At 51.7% G+C, this 13,673-nt stretch overlaps 7 protein-coding genes across 7 annotated transcripts; 3 read left to right on the top strand and 4 right to left on the bottom strand.

Moving 5' to 3' along the window:
* The first annotated feature begins 5 nt into the window (after positions 1 to 5).
* On the top strand, positions 6 to 1,513 carry EDD37DRAFT_124930 (uncharacterized protein). Its single transcript, XM_062809367.1, has 2 exons — positions 6 to 447; positions 514 to 1,513. The coding sequence occupies exons 1-2, from the start codon at positions 432 to 434 to the stop codon at positions 1,158 to 1,160; spliced, it is 663 nt and encodes a 220-aa protein (XP_062667493.1). The 5' UTR covers positions 6 to 431; the 3' UTR covers positions 1,161 to 1,513.
* On the bottom strand, positions 1,402 to 2,525 carry EDD37DRAFT_124877 (transmembrane adaptor Erv26). Its single transcript, XM_062809366.1, has one exon. It carries the CDS (start codon positions 2,348 to 2,350, stop codon positions 1,643 to 1,645), a length of 708 nt encoding a protein of 235 aa, XP_062667492.1. The 5' UTR covers positions 2,351 to 2,525; the 3' UTR covers positions 1,402 to 1,642.
* Positions 2,526 to 2,607: 82 nt separating this feature from the next.
* EDD37DRAFT_668378 (arsenical pump membrane protein) lies at positions 2,608 to 4,783 on the bottom strand. The gene is made up of 3 exons (XM_062819324.1): positions 4,266 to 4,783; positions 4,050 to 4,220; positions 2,608 to 3,998 (listed from the first exon to the last, which is right to left on the bottom strand). Exons 1-3 carry the CDS (start codon positions 4,614 to 4,616, stop codon positions 2,799 to 2,801), a joined length of 1,722 nt encoding a protein of 573 aa, XP_062667491.1. The 5' UTR covers positions 4,617 to 4,783; the 3' UTR covers positions 2,608 to 2,798.
* Positions 4,784 to 4,813: 30 nt separating this feature from the next.
* On the top strand, positions 4,814 to 5,960 carry EDD37DRAFT_124847 (S-adenosyl-L-methionine-dependent methyltransferase). The gene has a single exon (XM_062809364.1). It carries the CDS (start codon positions 4,987 to 4,989, stop codon positions 5,806 to 5,808), a length of 822 nt encoding a protein of 273 aa, XP_062667490.1. The 5' UTR covers positions 4,814 to 4,986; the 3' UTR covers positions 5,809 to 5,960.
* A 496-nt stretch (positions 5,961 to 6,456) lies between these two features.
* On the bottom strand, positions 6,457 to 9,180 carry EDD37DRAFT_124857 (mannosyl-oligosaccharide alpha-1,2-mannosidase). Its single transcript, XM_062809365.1, has one exon. It carries the CDS (start codon positions 9,007 to 9,009, stop codon positions 6,718 to 6,720), a length of 2,292 nt encoding a protein of 763 aa, XP_062667489.1. The 5' UTR covers positions 9,010 to 9,180; the 3' UTR covers positions 6,457 to 6,717.
* A 186-nt stretch (positions 9,181 to 9,366) lies between these two features.
* Positions 9,367 to 10,837, bottom strand: EDD37DRAFT_124845 (4-hydroxythreonine-4-phosphate dehydrogenase). Its single transcript, XM_062809363.1, has 2 exons — positions 10,008 to 10,837; positions 9,367 to 9,956 (listed from the first exon to the last, which is right to left on the bottom strand). The coding sequence occupies exons 1-2, from the start codon at positions 10,595 to 10,597 to the stop codon at positions 9,437 to 9,439; spliced, it is 1,110 nt and encodes a 369-aa protein (XP_062667488.1). The 5' UTR covers positions 10,598 to 10,837; the 3' UTR covers positions 9,367 to 9,436.
* Positions 10,838 to 11,156: 319 nt separating this feature from the next.
* Positions 11,157 to 13,519, top strand: EDD37DRAFT_638551 (nicotinamide mononucleotide permease). The gene is made up of 7 exons (XM_062817108.1): positions 11,157 to 11,353; positions 11,418 to 11,706; positions 11,758 to 11,810; positions 11,864 to 11,975; positions 12,061 to 12,238; positions 12,291 to 12,758; positions 12,806 to 13,519. The coding sequence occupies exons 2-7, from the start codon at positions 11,524 to 11,526 to the stop codon at positions 13,327 to 13,329; spliced, it is 1,518 nt and encodes a 505-aa protein (XP_062667487.1). The 5' UTR covers positions 11,157 to 11,353; positions 11,418 to 11,523; the 3' UTR covers positions 13,330 to 13,519.
* Positions 13,520 to 13,673: the final 154 nt, after the last annotated feature.

Genomic DNA, 13,673 nt, shown 5'->3' with positions numbered 1-13,673 from the left:
GCACACCCACTAAATTAATGATATGGCGTCACCTCGTTATTGACGTTTTATGACGATTTTCTCCGCATGAGTCTAATTTGATACCCCGACGTCTAGCAAATCTATTGTACGCGACTTACTTTTCAATCACTTGTCGTTGAACCGAACTTGAGTGTATCTGTGAAAGAGCGGGGAATTGGCTGACATACACATACCATTTAATCAGGGTTCGACGAGGTTTCTGCATCAGAAAGTGAAAAAGGAGAGTCAACGGAAGAACCGCACTTGCCGTTATCGATAGAGGCTTATTTTACGAGAAACACGGGGGGTATATCAACTCAATTTCAATCCATACTACCTATCACCTTACACTTATCAAACGTGCTGGTCGATACTTCACACGTGAACCTGATTGTGTCGGGGATACACAATCTCTCAATTCGACATTCGAGATGCCTGGCCAAGGTGGTGAGTGTGCCCTTCTCGAGTGCATTCACGTCCTGACCGTCATCTAGCGTACAACGACTCCCTTAGGCAAGCAAAGAAGGAGAAAAACAAGGCGAAAAGAAAAGAAAAGCGCGGTCATAGGAGCACTCATTGCCCGAGTCGATCTCCCCTACCAGAAAGTTCCACACAAGTCAAACTCACTTCAGTGGCGTATTGTCAATCTCCTCTCATCATCACTTGAGAACATCCATAGAGAACTTGCCTTCTTCGACGACACGGCAGAAAGGTACGGCCTGCAACTTGACACACCTAGCAGACATGACACAGCTTTCACTCCCGAGCTTGCCACACAGCAATACATTGAGATATTTCGCTCGTTCGGAAAAGATCCTAGCAAGAGTCTCCTCGAAGGAATGGTTGTTCTTTGGGCGACCGAAGCATGCTATCTGAGTGCCTGGACATATGCCTCGTCCTTCACACCTTGCCCGCAGAGCACGGAGATCAAGAAAGAAGATGAAGTCTCACCCACTTCGGACCTGGACGGTGGCGCTTTGCGTGAGGCATTCATACCCAACTGGACGAGTTCTGAGTTTCAGAGTTTTGTCAAACAGATTGCCGAATTGACGGATGTGCTGGCCGAGCAGGAAGCCGTCGCAGGCCGGGACCTGAAGCCCTTCGAATGGGTGTGGCTGCATGTTCTGGACATTGAGAGGAGGTTCTGGCCTGAGGTTTAAAGCGAATGAAGATGTTGCCGGTATCAAGGGACACATACACCATGTCATCGACACGACCATCGGCATTGCGCGGAAAAAAAGATTTCCGAACACAATCGGCCATCGGACGACTGCAATGACCGCTAGTCGGCTCCGAGACGGCCTAAAGCTGACGTCAAACGAGGCATTGGGGCCAACAGAAGGTTCCCAGACAGTACTGTAGGCTTGGGAGGCATTGTGGGTGGCAAGATGCAACGTGTGAGCTGTACCCAGTATGCGAGTTGTGTCGAAAGAGATGGGCCAGTCCTCACCAGCAGAGTCAAGCAGTTCCTGAACAGCGTGATGTATTCTCCAGTTACCAGCTTCACATTCTGCTGACCAGCTCCGTTGCCATCGTTGTCCAGAACATTGGCACTTGGTCACATCATGTGAGAAAAATCCGTCTAGCTGCTATACTGGCTGTGACCCTAAACTTGGTAAAACTCTGTCCGTACTTCATTTGTTCAATCAAAACCCCTAGTCCTTCGCACGTTATCTGCCTGCCACAGACCCATAACTGCACCTGTCTCGGTAACCCATTCTCTTGCACCATCGACAGCAGCTTTCGCCATGCCAGTATGAGTATTCTTCCTCCTGTGGCCTTTTGCAAACCCAACACCTTCTCTTTCTCCCGTCGCGTACTCCGACCCCATACTCGGCAAGACGTTCTCCCCAGCGCTCAGACTGACAAACAGGGCAAACGGCACGAACCAGACACACAGCCCGAAATACGACGCGATCTCAGTAAATGTAGGCTGGTCGTACGCCGGTGTCGAATACCAATCCCTCCTACTACTGGGAATCCCTCTATACCCTGTAGGGGCGCTGAAATGTCGGAACCACAGCCAATGATTGACAATGACCAGGACGCAACTCGCGATGAAGAACGGGTCGGAGAGTTTAACGATGGGGAAGTGCCGCAGATTCGTTGCGTAGACACCGTGGCTGGCGACTCCGAGGAGAGTAAGGTACCATGGGAACCCGTCGACTAGCCAGAGGAGGACTTGAGCGGCAACAACGCAGTAGATCAGCCGCTGGAGGAGTTTGGCTGAGAAGACGCTATATTCTTCGACCAGTTCGGAGAGGTAGTAGAGGCCCGATGCGATGCTGAGGGTGAGGAAGCCGAAGCCTAGGACTAGGCCTAGGTATCCTAGGAGGGGGAGGATGTACATGTTCGTGCGACTTCGCGTGTTGCGCACTGGGGGTACGACTATCGTTTATCGGGTTGGGGAGGAGGACGACCGCCAGACTATCACTGCAGCGGAGGGGATGGGCATACTGTGGTGTGGTCGTGGGTGGGTTTTGAGAATCCAAGGGAATAGATTAGCTGTCACTTTTACTTTGGAGATCGGGAGTGACGCTGCAGGAACAAGAGCCACCGAGGCCACTTGGGGGTTGAACGTCGGCGGATGCCGGATGGAGATACAGAGCTAGCCTTGGAATTGAGATATGTCTTGCTGCTTTTACAGCCTTGCTCCTCCCCCTCTCATATCCTATGAGTAGATGGAAGGATGTTCGGGCTGGGATCCTATTTTACACGGTGCACGTTGTGAGGTATCTGATTGCGTCGTTTGCAATCTAGCTGACGTGCAACAATGCCTTTGTACAGCTGTATTGTCCCTAGCTGAACCAATAAACTTCACCAAGGACTATGGCTGACGCAGTAGTAATCTGCATCAACAGTGGAAGCGCATTTACAAGCGCGAACTTCAGCTGACTGACCTTGATGCCCTTGTCAGCTAGCAACTCGCGCCACAGAAGTCCCGCAAGACTGCCCGCGAATGTATAACTGAATGCCCCAATATTACTACCCATGGCAACAGAATAGATCGCTGCAAGGAGTATTCGCGGATCTGCCAGTGCGGGAGGAGAACCGGAGAACGCAGAATCACGCATAATCTCAACCAGGATGATCGTGGCGCCGATATTGGTTCCGGCGAGCGGACATAGGAATGCTGCGCTGACGAAACCCATGAAGAACACTGTCTTGGCCGGCGTTGTGCATGCGTTCGCGAAACCTCGGGCGAATACGGCGATCCAGCCTCGTTGCTGCAGGCCGCGAACCAGGATAAATTCGCACATGGCGAATGGTAAGAGCGGGATAGGCAGGCGAGCGAGTGTTCGTGTTGTTCCGGGAAATCGACTGGCCAGGGTTCGCATGACTGACATGAATGTGGCGCCGTCTTCCTCAGGATATTTCTGCTGTTCCGGATTTATTGAGGGTGATGATTCTTGCTCGCCTTCTGCTCGCTCCTTGGAATTGCCCAGGGGATGCTGTTCGGTGGGATTGACTCCGGCTCTGCGAATGCCATCGGTTTCGGCTGACGGATCGGCTGATTGTTGTTTGGCAGCTGTCTTTTGTTTTCTGAAGCTGAAGATGTCGCTTATTATGTTGAAAAGGAACGCCAAGATACCTGCTGGCATTGTGACCATCCAGACTTCCACCGCATGACCGGGAACGAAACTAGTGCCGACGAGTACAGCAACGGTGACGAGCATAAGTGAGCTCAGCACGATGGCACCAGTTCGGTCCCGCAGCTTCAGCCAAGGATTGTCTTGCAGAGGAGTCAGTATCTTTGGGATCTTCTTGCGGAACATGGCCATCAATATCGGATAGGTCAGAATAGCCGGGATGATTGAAGGTAAAATGGTCCATTTTGTGAAGTCCGTCAGATAATTCAGTGAGAAACTCCCTGCGATGAGAATATTGGTCGGATTAGAGGACACGAGTACGGCTGAAGCGGTGTTCGCGGCCATGAATTCGCTGAAAATCCATGCTTCCGGCTCCAGCTGGGTATGCTGCGTCAAGTATGCAAGGAACTGGGCGAAGATTAGCGGAGTGAATCATGTCAGTAACTTTTGCAGACGCACAGGTGTTCCGGACAGAATCAGAGGGTCGTTGCCAACAATGCAAGCCGTGACTAGGAAGAATGAGTAGAGGTAGGTAAACAGCAAGCGGCCTGAACTGCCACCTCTCTTGGACACCCATAGCGCGACGGCTTCAAGTGCACCCGTACCATCGAGCGCGATGGATATGTAGGCCTGGACCGTTAGCTGGTGCCGACGGTAACGTCAATGTCGACTTACCAAAGAGATGAAAAGAACCAGGACATCATATGGTTTGATACTGTCGTCACCTTTGATTCCCAGCTTGATCGTGCTGCCATGTATCGTAGTTGTAGCCAAGAGCAATATCACAGCGATGACTGGGGCAGTCTTGAGCGACAACGAGAAATATAGCCGCCGACCAGCTAAGAGATCATGGTCGCGATGTGATATTATGCGAGACCATCGCAGGGTCGCCAGTAATACTCGCTGCAAAGATCGTGGTAGAGGGATGCGGACTGGCCAGATGACAAAGATCGAGACGATGCAAAACACTGCTAGGATGAACGCACTGTGGCCGTTCAGATGGTCTTGTTGCCCGCCATCGCTCATCTTACTGTCGGTGAGAGCGGCGGTAACGGTAAGGTCAGGTATCGGATCTCATGATGTTGGAGGATTATTACAGTCCTTCGCGAAGGAGATCGAGCCTCGCGGAGGCAGTGCAACCCTTCACAAACGAATGTGGAGGTTTGTAACTAGGTACCTAAGGTAACCGTAACCTCGTAAAAGAAGGTATCGGTAAGACACGAGGCTAACTTAGGGGCTAGGGCTGATCCCCGGCAAAATCAAGGGTTTATTTGTGCCTTCTCCACAGAAATTTATCCTCACCTTCTTAACATCTGCGCCGACGATGGATTCGTAGTATCTTCTCAAGTCTTTGCAGATTCAAATAACTCCCTCACTCACCTCGGAGCTTACCACCATGTCGCGACCTGAAGACCTCCTTCCCCCGGACCTCTACTACAATGACACCGAATCCGCCAAATACACCACCTCCTCCCGAATCCAAGCCATTCAAGCGTCCATGACCAACCGCGCCCTCGAACTCCTCGATCTCGAAGAACCCTCCCTCATCCTCGACATTGGCTGCGGTTCGGGTCTATCAGGCGAAATCCTCTCAGAAGATGGACACATCTGGGTCGGAATGGACATTTCACCCAGCATGCTGGACATTGCCCTACAGCGAGAGAGTGTCGAAGGCGACCTGTTTCTGGCGGACATGGGCCAAGGAATACCTTTTCGCGCCGGTGCCTTCGACGCCGCCATATCCATCAGTGCGATACAATGGCTGTGTAACGCTGAAACAAGCGACGTGAGCCCCGAAGGTCGATTACGACGATTCTTCGACGGGCTGTACGCAAGTCTACGTCGAGGAGGCCGCGCGGTGTGTCAGTTCTACCCGAAGAACGAGCAACAGCGCACCATGATAAGTAAGGCTGCTGTGCGTGCGGGATTTGGTGCGGGTATTTTGGAGGACGACGGCGGCACCAAAAATGTCAAGACGTATCTCGTGTTGAGCGTGGGCGGAGGCGATATCACCGGCACAGTGTCACGGATGGAGGGCGTGGACATTGAAGATGGCAGGAGGATGCGGGAGGCAATGCAACGGGGCAAGCACGGCAAAGATGGTGTCAAAGGGTCTAAACAGTGGGTGATGAAGAAGAAAGAGAAGATGCGGAATAAAGGCAAGATCGTCAAGGATGATTCAAAGTACACGGGGCGAAGGAGAGGACCGAAGTTCTAATGGAACAGAAGACGTTGGAAGGATTTGCTTTACGATGAAATGATACCACGACAATTAGGGCTAGAAAGACGCTGCACAACATGGAATGCATTTCGACACAGCGAGGGCCCTAGGCACCGTTGCACCACACTCATGCTGCAGACTGGCTCTTTGTGGGCCGAAAATGCATCGCGCCGAGTCCTGATGTCGGAAAATCTACAGCAGAAACACGCGGAGAGAACCAGGAGGGTTTACCCTAGCCGCCGCATTGGTGGTCGCAGAACTGCGGTCGACGTGCTGCGCAGAAATCATACCTCAAGCACACTACTGAGCCTCTGCCTCGATCCCGGGGCAAACAGCTGCGAGCAGATATCCTGGGGCTTTCTCGTCCAAGAAGCCCATGGCTGAGGTATAACTCGGCGGCAGCACCACGGTCATCACTCTCGTATGGTGTTTGCGACCTTGATGCAGGGAATCTCGAAGAAGAAAAGACCTGACATTAGACATGCCAGGAGGCTGCCCCAACGGCGGATTCGACAAAGAAAGTGGGAAAGTCCAAATAGATGTATTCCGGCCACACATACTCCGTCACCGAGTCCATGGCTCTCGAGCGCTTCAAGATACCCTTTCTTCTACGCCAGTCAGATGCAACTAGACATCGTTATGCAGGCCTGAATATGCCAATGTCCATACAATATCTCACGTGTTCCTTTGGGCTTCCTTAATGCCGTGTGCTGCCATAGGCAAAACACGCATCCCAACTCCAGGTAGATGCAGGGTTTCGTCTCTGCGGGCGGCTGTTTGTCCGCATAGCGAGAACTTCCAAGATCCAACTTTTTTAACCGTGCCGGACCATAGCCCAATTGTACGGCTTTGGTCCATAAGCGCAATGTCACCAAATCCAATTGTCAATTGCCACGTCCATGCGGCCTAGTCCTTGTGATCGAGTCGACGACCAAAAGGTATTTTCCGATCTTTTTGCGGCTCTTCGCGTGCCAACATTGCGCCATCGGCAACCTTCGCAATATTGTCCTTCCAATCATTCAAAAGGTTGGGTGCTGGTGACTCTTTGCTGTCGGCCACTGTCTCAGCGTCCGCTTCTTGCTCTTTAGCCTCGTCGTGTCCATGGTCATGATGTACACCAATAGCAGCTTGCTCAGCAGCTGCAGCGGCCGCAGCATCTGCCTTGGCTTTCTCTTCAGGGTCAACACGGACAATCTTCCCATCACTTCCGGGTGGCGACTCAGGAGGAGCTACAGTGCTTCTCTGCCAGCCCGTGGTGAAGACCTTGCTTCCGCTAATGTCGAAGTTGGGCATCGGGTGGGCCTCGGTATTAAACACGTTGCTGTCCAGTGGGAAGAACGAGTCGTCGGAAAACAGCAGGTAGAAATACTTCAGCGTCTCGGCCAACCAGAAACTCTCCATATTATCGCGTCTCTTGCTCTCCTTGACCGGGTTGTTCATCACCGTATCCAGAGATGTGTAAGCGTATACCTTGCCTGTCACTTCATCCACGACCTTTTCGTGCTCGCGGAATGCTTCGAACATTTCCCATCCCCATTGTCGATATATGGGATCTTTCGTGATCCGCCACATGTAAAAGAGCGATTCTACCGTCTCTGGACGTTGGAGGTTGTGCGCGTCGTTGGAGTGGATGTCGTAGTCTGATCTCCACGCCGCACTTTGATCGTCGGATAGTGGATCGGACACGGGTGGTGACCATTTTGAGTCTGTATGTCCCTGCCATTGCCGTGGTGGATTGTCTGTCTTGAAATACGAAATTTCAGGAGCGAGGCCGGTCGCCGTGACCTTGTACATGCCCCAGCAGGTCTTCATGAGCTCTTCGGCGAGTTTGAGGTTCTCATCGTGCTTCTTCGTCCATTGGCTGCCCAGCCTGGCTTTTGCTTCAGCCACAGTCTGCCCTTCCGTCACACCCAAGGCAATCGTGCCGGGCATGAAACACACGAGATGGTCCATCTTGGCGGTCAATGGTTTGTCGAGGCCGTCCTGTCGTTCAGCGAGGATGGTAAGTGATGCATGCTGTGAATAAGTGATCAGATGCTTCTTGATTCCCTCGAGGGCTTCGTCCCACATGTCGAGGTAGACGGTCTCAACTTTGCCGGTTTGGAGATACTGCTTGATTAAGTATTCGTAATAGCTGTCTCCTCTTGATCCCAGCCGGATGTTCTCGCCCCGAAATTCTCCTGTTGTTGGGTATATGAAGATGGGAAGGAGGCCATCTTCGCGTCTTTGCGCGTCAATGACTTTGATGATGTTTTCTGCTTTGTGCCAGTAATGGGGCTCGCCTGTAATCTTAGCAAGGTACTTCATTTCCAGCTGTAGCGTTGCTGCCTCTGCTGTAGAGGACGCGCCACCATCTTGGTGGGATGTGATGCCATGTGAGGTGTTGAGGTTGACAGAAGCATATGGAATGCCTGACGGCGATTCGTAGGCACCCAAAAGACGGTCCGCCAAATCGGTTGCTTTCTCGATATAGAGGTCTTCTCCGGGTTGGTTGGTATCGTCGTCAAGCTGAGGTGCGAGGTGGGGAAAGGCTGTAGATAGGTAGTATGCGGACAAAAGACCACCCAACATCCGGATGGTCGTCTCGAAGGTGTTGACATTGTGGTCGGCGGTGTAGGATAGCGAGGTAGATATCCACTCTCGTGCTTTGGCGACTTCAGTGGTCAGGTTCATCATCATAGCAGTATCCAACGCATCGACAATGATCCAACCCATACCGCCCTCCACCATCTTCTTTCCTTTCCGTGTTAAGGGATGATATTCGTCCATGCCCCATGCACATTTCTCGTATCCCGCCCATGAAGTTTTAAACACCTCTTTGACAGCTTCTCTTTGCTCCGACCAGTCATGATCGCTGAAGAACGAATGTTGATGCTCGGCCGGATCGTAGACTCGGCTTGAACTCCAAGGTAGCCAGCCCATCCACCACAGGAAAAGTAGGGCTATTGACGCGATCATGGCAGGTGTTCTCCTCCGTTGCAGTATGCTTCTCCTTCGACTTGAAGGATAAGTATTTGGTTTGTCCTTATACATTGGTAGACCCTTCTGTTGTCCGAAAATATCGTTGATCTTGGACGTGACAGCACCGGCTGTGCCGCCGGTCGCATGACCATTGCTCTTTTGACGCCAATGGGTGTCTTCGTATGCTCTTTGGCTAGTCGTGGAAAATGGGACATTTTGAGGTGCTTGGAAGGACATTGGAAGAGTATTCGGACCAGCCGAATCGCGGCGTAGTCTAGAAACGCCGGGTGAAGGGTCCGTCAGGAGAGGTAACCATTCATGATATACTGTAATTCAATGTAAAAATGTAATGTCAACAATGAACATACTATTATACACGCGTGTAGGACTTAGCGACCTCGATCCAACGGGTTGAATTGCGCCAGATGTCCTCATTGCGCATGCGACCCTTGGCTGAATACGCGGTCTTTATCGTTATCTTCACGTGGCAATCAACCCCTGAAAGTGCCGCCTTCTCCGCCTGGAAAGCCTGGTGAGGCACCTGCACGCCAGTAAAGTCTTCTAATTTGGGTATATTGGGTTCTAATGCGTCTCCAAGCACTAAGATAACACCCAAAGAAAAAAACGCTCCCCCCTGCTAATGCAGCGATGTTATAAATGAAATTCAGCAACAAGACGGTACCTCTGTCGTTGTTGTGTGAGGCAAGACCTTTCCCAGCGAAGCCTTGCCTGTCTGTAAGCACTCTGCGTATCCGACGCTCTCTGGCAACAATTGCTTCTCGAGTCGTCTCGTGGCCATCTGCACAGCAACGTCAAATGCACATTGCGTGCTGACAGGACTGGCCAAGTTCTTTCCCACGATATCGAAAGCCGTCCCATGCGCGGGAGTGGAGATGACCACAGGTAGTCCTCCCTGGACCGTAACACCACCAACAAATGAGAGCAACTTGAGTGCAATCTGGCCTTGATCGTGGTACATGGTGACAATGCCATCGTACTTGTCCCTCTTCAGGAAGATTGTATCGCACGGGAAAGGACCTTCCACATTGATGCCTTTGGCTCGAGCAGCTTGGACTGCAGGAGCAATGGAATCAATTTCTTGACGCCCAAAGTTGCCATTTTCACCATTGTGAGGATTCAAAGCACATACTCCCAGTCGAGGGCTTTCGATACCGGACTCCCACCTGTTAACGTTTAACACTGTGGGCTATTGCATGTATAGTAGTGGGACTTACCTCAACTGATGTAGTAGTTCGATGGCTTTCAAAGTTGACTCTTTGTTAATCATGCCAGCCACTTTTTCCAGACCAACATGACTTGTTACACGCGCCGTCCAGAGAGCTCCGGCAATGTTGATCTCACTCGTGGTTCCAGCATAGTCCAATTGCTTCGCAAACCACCGCAGTTCGTCTTCCTCAGTCATGCCAGCCAGGTGGAGAGAGGTCTTGTTTAATGGCGCAAATACGATTGCGTCTATATCGCCAGCTTTTGCCAGGTCGAGTCCACGTCGCAATTGGTGCAAACACCGCTCGCCTCCTTCCTTGGACACTTCTGACAGAACGGACTCACGAGACGGTGCAGTGCCATCGTCGAGGATTTGAACACCGTGCTGCCCAGCCTTGTCAGCAATGGGGACCTCAATTCCGCCTGCTGCCTGTATGGCAGACTCCAGCTCCGATCGATCGCCCAGCACAAAAATGTCTGCCTTTTCCAGGTTTTCTCGATTACTCAAGACTTTCGCAATCAGCTCTGGTCCAATGCCCGCTGGATCGCCGAATGTGACTGCAACACGAGGCCTGCGGGTTCGTCGAAGTTGTTGTACCATGATGGTCTATAATATGCTCCAAGAATTTCAAAGTTTGGCAATGAGGATGCTTGCGTATTGGCAAAGCTACTGTACGGAATGCCAGAAGAAGACTCAGGTCCCTTTCGAGATGATAAGTAAAGTTGGACCAGCGCGTAGGCGTAGTGTAGACGGGCAGAGATGCACTGATCAAAAGGCCTACTTCGCCGAACGGGACTGTGCCGACCTCGTACAATTGTACAAGGCTCGACTAGATCAATTGGTTGATCTCCTCAATGATCAATGTGGTAACAGTACGGGGTTGCACCGTCGGTACTTTGCCGGTTCTGTCTCTCCTAGCGTGATCGGTGTCTTGCCATATCCTCTCTCCTGACACGATCGGCAATTCGCCGTCCCTTTCTACACTGTTGCGAGCGGCCCGTTCCCGACAATACTTGGCTTGCAGGAAAAGTCGGTCTGTTCTGCACTTGTATTGGTCGGTAGCCGACACCAGCCCCAGTCCCCCAGGTTCCACGAAAGGGTCAATCTCCAGGGCTCCCCACAGCCCCCAGCCGATAGCCGTCTCGAACATTCTTGGCAGAAAAGAGAACTTCTCGCATACCACCCAGCCGATGTTGAATTCTCCTTGTTGGGCCGGCCTATGAGCAGAAGCCTCCTTCTATGCCCGGCTCGTCGGCAGCTGGGACTCTTGGAAACTCCTTGTTCTGTGCCGTCAGCTAGCGGGCCGAGCTTCAAACTATTCCCGAATGTGGCACACGACACGGAAAAACACCGACTGTATGTTGAACTCGTGATGATCAAGACTTGATGAGTTGAACAACATATTTAGGTCCATTTCCAGCATGCTATACCTTCGAAGATCATCATTGTTGAGGTACTGCCACTCCGATTGATGCCCAACAATTCACATACTTCGACAATCCAAGAGAGAAAACAGTACCTTCATCATGGCCACCACTGTGAGAAGTATGGAAGACCAGCTCGAGCGCACACCCTCCGCCGTCGAAGGTGGCAACAAGTCAGACAACAAGGACATGGACCTCCACACGGCCCACGAGCTTGAAATAGCATTTGTGCCCGACACAGAGCAAGAAAAGAGACTCGTTCGCAAGCTGGACTGCCGTTTGATTGTGGGTGGATCTTGAGCAGAATGGCTTAAACAAAGACTGACAGAATTGTAGCCATGCTGCTGGGTTTTGTACTTACTCGGCTACATCGACCGAGCCAATATTGGGTAAGCCTGCTCGTTAGATATGATCACAATCAATGCTAATGTTTTTGGGTCAGTAACGCAAAGACCGGTGGCATGGCAGACGACTTCAACCTCACGTCGAGCCAATACTCGATCATAGTCTTGGTCTTTTTTATCTCCTACCTAATATGCGAGGTGCCGGCCAATGTGAGTCTCGAATCAGCAGGGTACCCGTACATGAGGCGCCAATACCGTCCTCCTTGGGACGCATGCTAATCGGAGCTCTTGATAGATGATCTTGACCAGGGTCAAACCTCATTACTTTTTGCCAGGACTGGGGCTTGCATGGGGCACCCTAGCCGCGCTCATGGGAGCAACCAAAAACTGGAGTCAGGTAGCCGCCTTGCGGTTCCTTCTTGGCGTTGCTGAGGCTGGATTCGCCCCGGGTTGTGCATTTTATCTTTCCTCGTGTATGTGCTGCCCGGTCCCATATGCTGCTTTCATATGTGCTGATCATCGCAGGGTATCGCAAGTATGAGCTAGCCACTCGTTACGCACTTCTATATACCTCTGTACCACTTGCCGGCGCCGTCTCCGGTCTTCTCGCGGAATTGATCACAGAATACATGGATGGCTCTGGTGGTATAGCGGGATGGAGGTGGCTGTTCATCCTAGAGGGCCTTGGTTCCATCCTCGCAGCTGTGGGTACCTTTCTCTTGATGCCAGATTATCCCTCTACCAGCAAGCGATTCCTCAACGAGTCGGAGACACTGCTTGCTTGCAGTCGACTAGCCGTGGATGGCATTGGTCTGGCACAGGGCGCACACGGCGAGAGGCTTGGTCATTGGAAGGCTTTCAAGATGTGTGTTGTCGATTGGAGGACTTGGGCTCAATGCTTGATGTTCACCCTGGTCACTGGGTCGCAGACGATGCAATATTTCATTCCAACATTGGTCGGAACCTTTGGGTGGAAAGGTCATGTGGGACAATGTAAGTCGACACCACAGCGAGCTGATGCAGATGTGCTGACCATCAAGACCACACGATCCCAGCTTACGCAGCGGCACTCGTTTACGTCGTGTTAGCGTGCTGGCTCGCCGACAGATTCAAGATGAAGTGGCTTTTCGTCACTGGGCTATCCGGCCTTGGGTTTGTGTTGTTCATCGCAGTGATTGCATCTTCGAACCTGATGGCTCGGTACGTCCTTACGATTTTCGCTTTCGGAACTATATACGGGTGTTCGCCGCTGGTGAAGACATGGGTCGTGGATGTCATCCCCAATCCTGCAGAAAAAAGAGCAATTGCCATCGCTCTTATCAACTCGATTGGCAATGCCTCTTCCATCTACGGATCGTGGCTGTGGCCAGACAAGGACGCGCCGAATTATGTTCCAGGTTTTGCAACCACGACTTCATGGCTTGGCCTCTTGTGCGTGCTGTCAGTGGTCTTTGCCTGGCTTTTCAAGAAATATCCGATCCAAAAGCTGGATCATGTCGATGTCATGGAAAGCGAGTTGAGAGCCCAGCGAGAAGGCGACGAAGCCCGCAAGACGAAGGCCTGAAGTCACAAGGGCAGGTCTTGGGAATGCATGTTCTTCGGAGTGAAACTCATAGTGCGACTTCCTGGCTTTGGGGCAAGGGCGTCAAGTACATAGTAGCCACGAGACGGTAGAGCTGGCGCACTCTAGCCACTGCACACCACCGACGGGTGCTAGATGGGACAGCGCATATCGTATCTAAGTCTGAGTCGTACATTTGTTTCGTGCCCAGTGTTAAGTACCTGTTTCTGGGGCATCACATTTTAGCGAAGATGGTTGATGACGCCTATTTGATAAGCCTTGTACTCTACTCAACCCCACATATGTGAAATTCGGGGGGTCAATCCCTGGATCGTGGGGACACAATT

The sequence above is a fragment of the Exophiala viscosa genome, assembly GCF_022695815.1.
Source record: "Exophiala viscosa unplaced genomic scaffold EDD37scaffold_10, whole genome shotgun sequence".
Taxonomy (NCBI): domain Eukaryota; kingdom Fungi; phylum Ascomycota; class Eurotiomycetes; order Chaetothyriales; family Herpotrichiellaceae; genus Exophiala; species Exophiala viscosa.
Note: the sequence above shows the minus strand (reverse complement) of the source record. Positions and strands in the feature narration are given on the sequence as shown.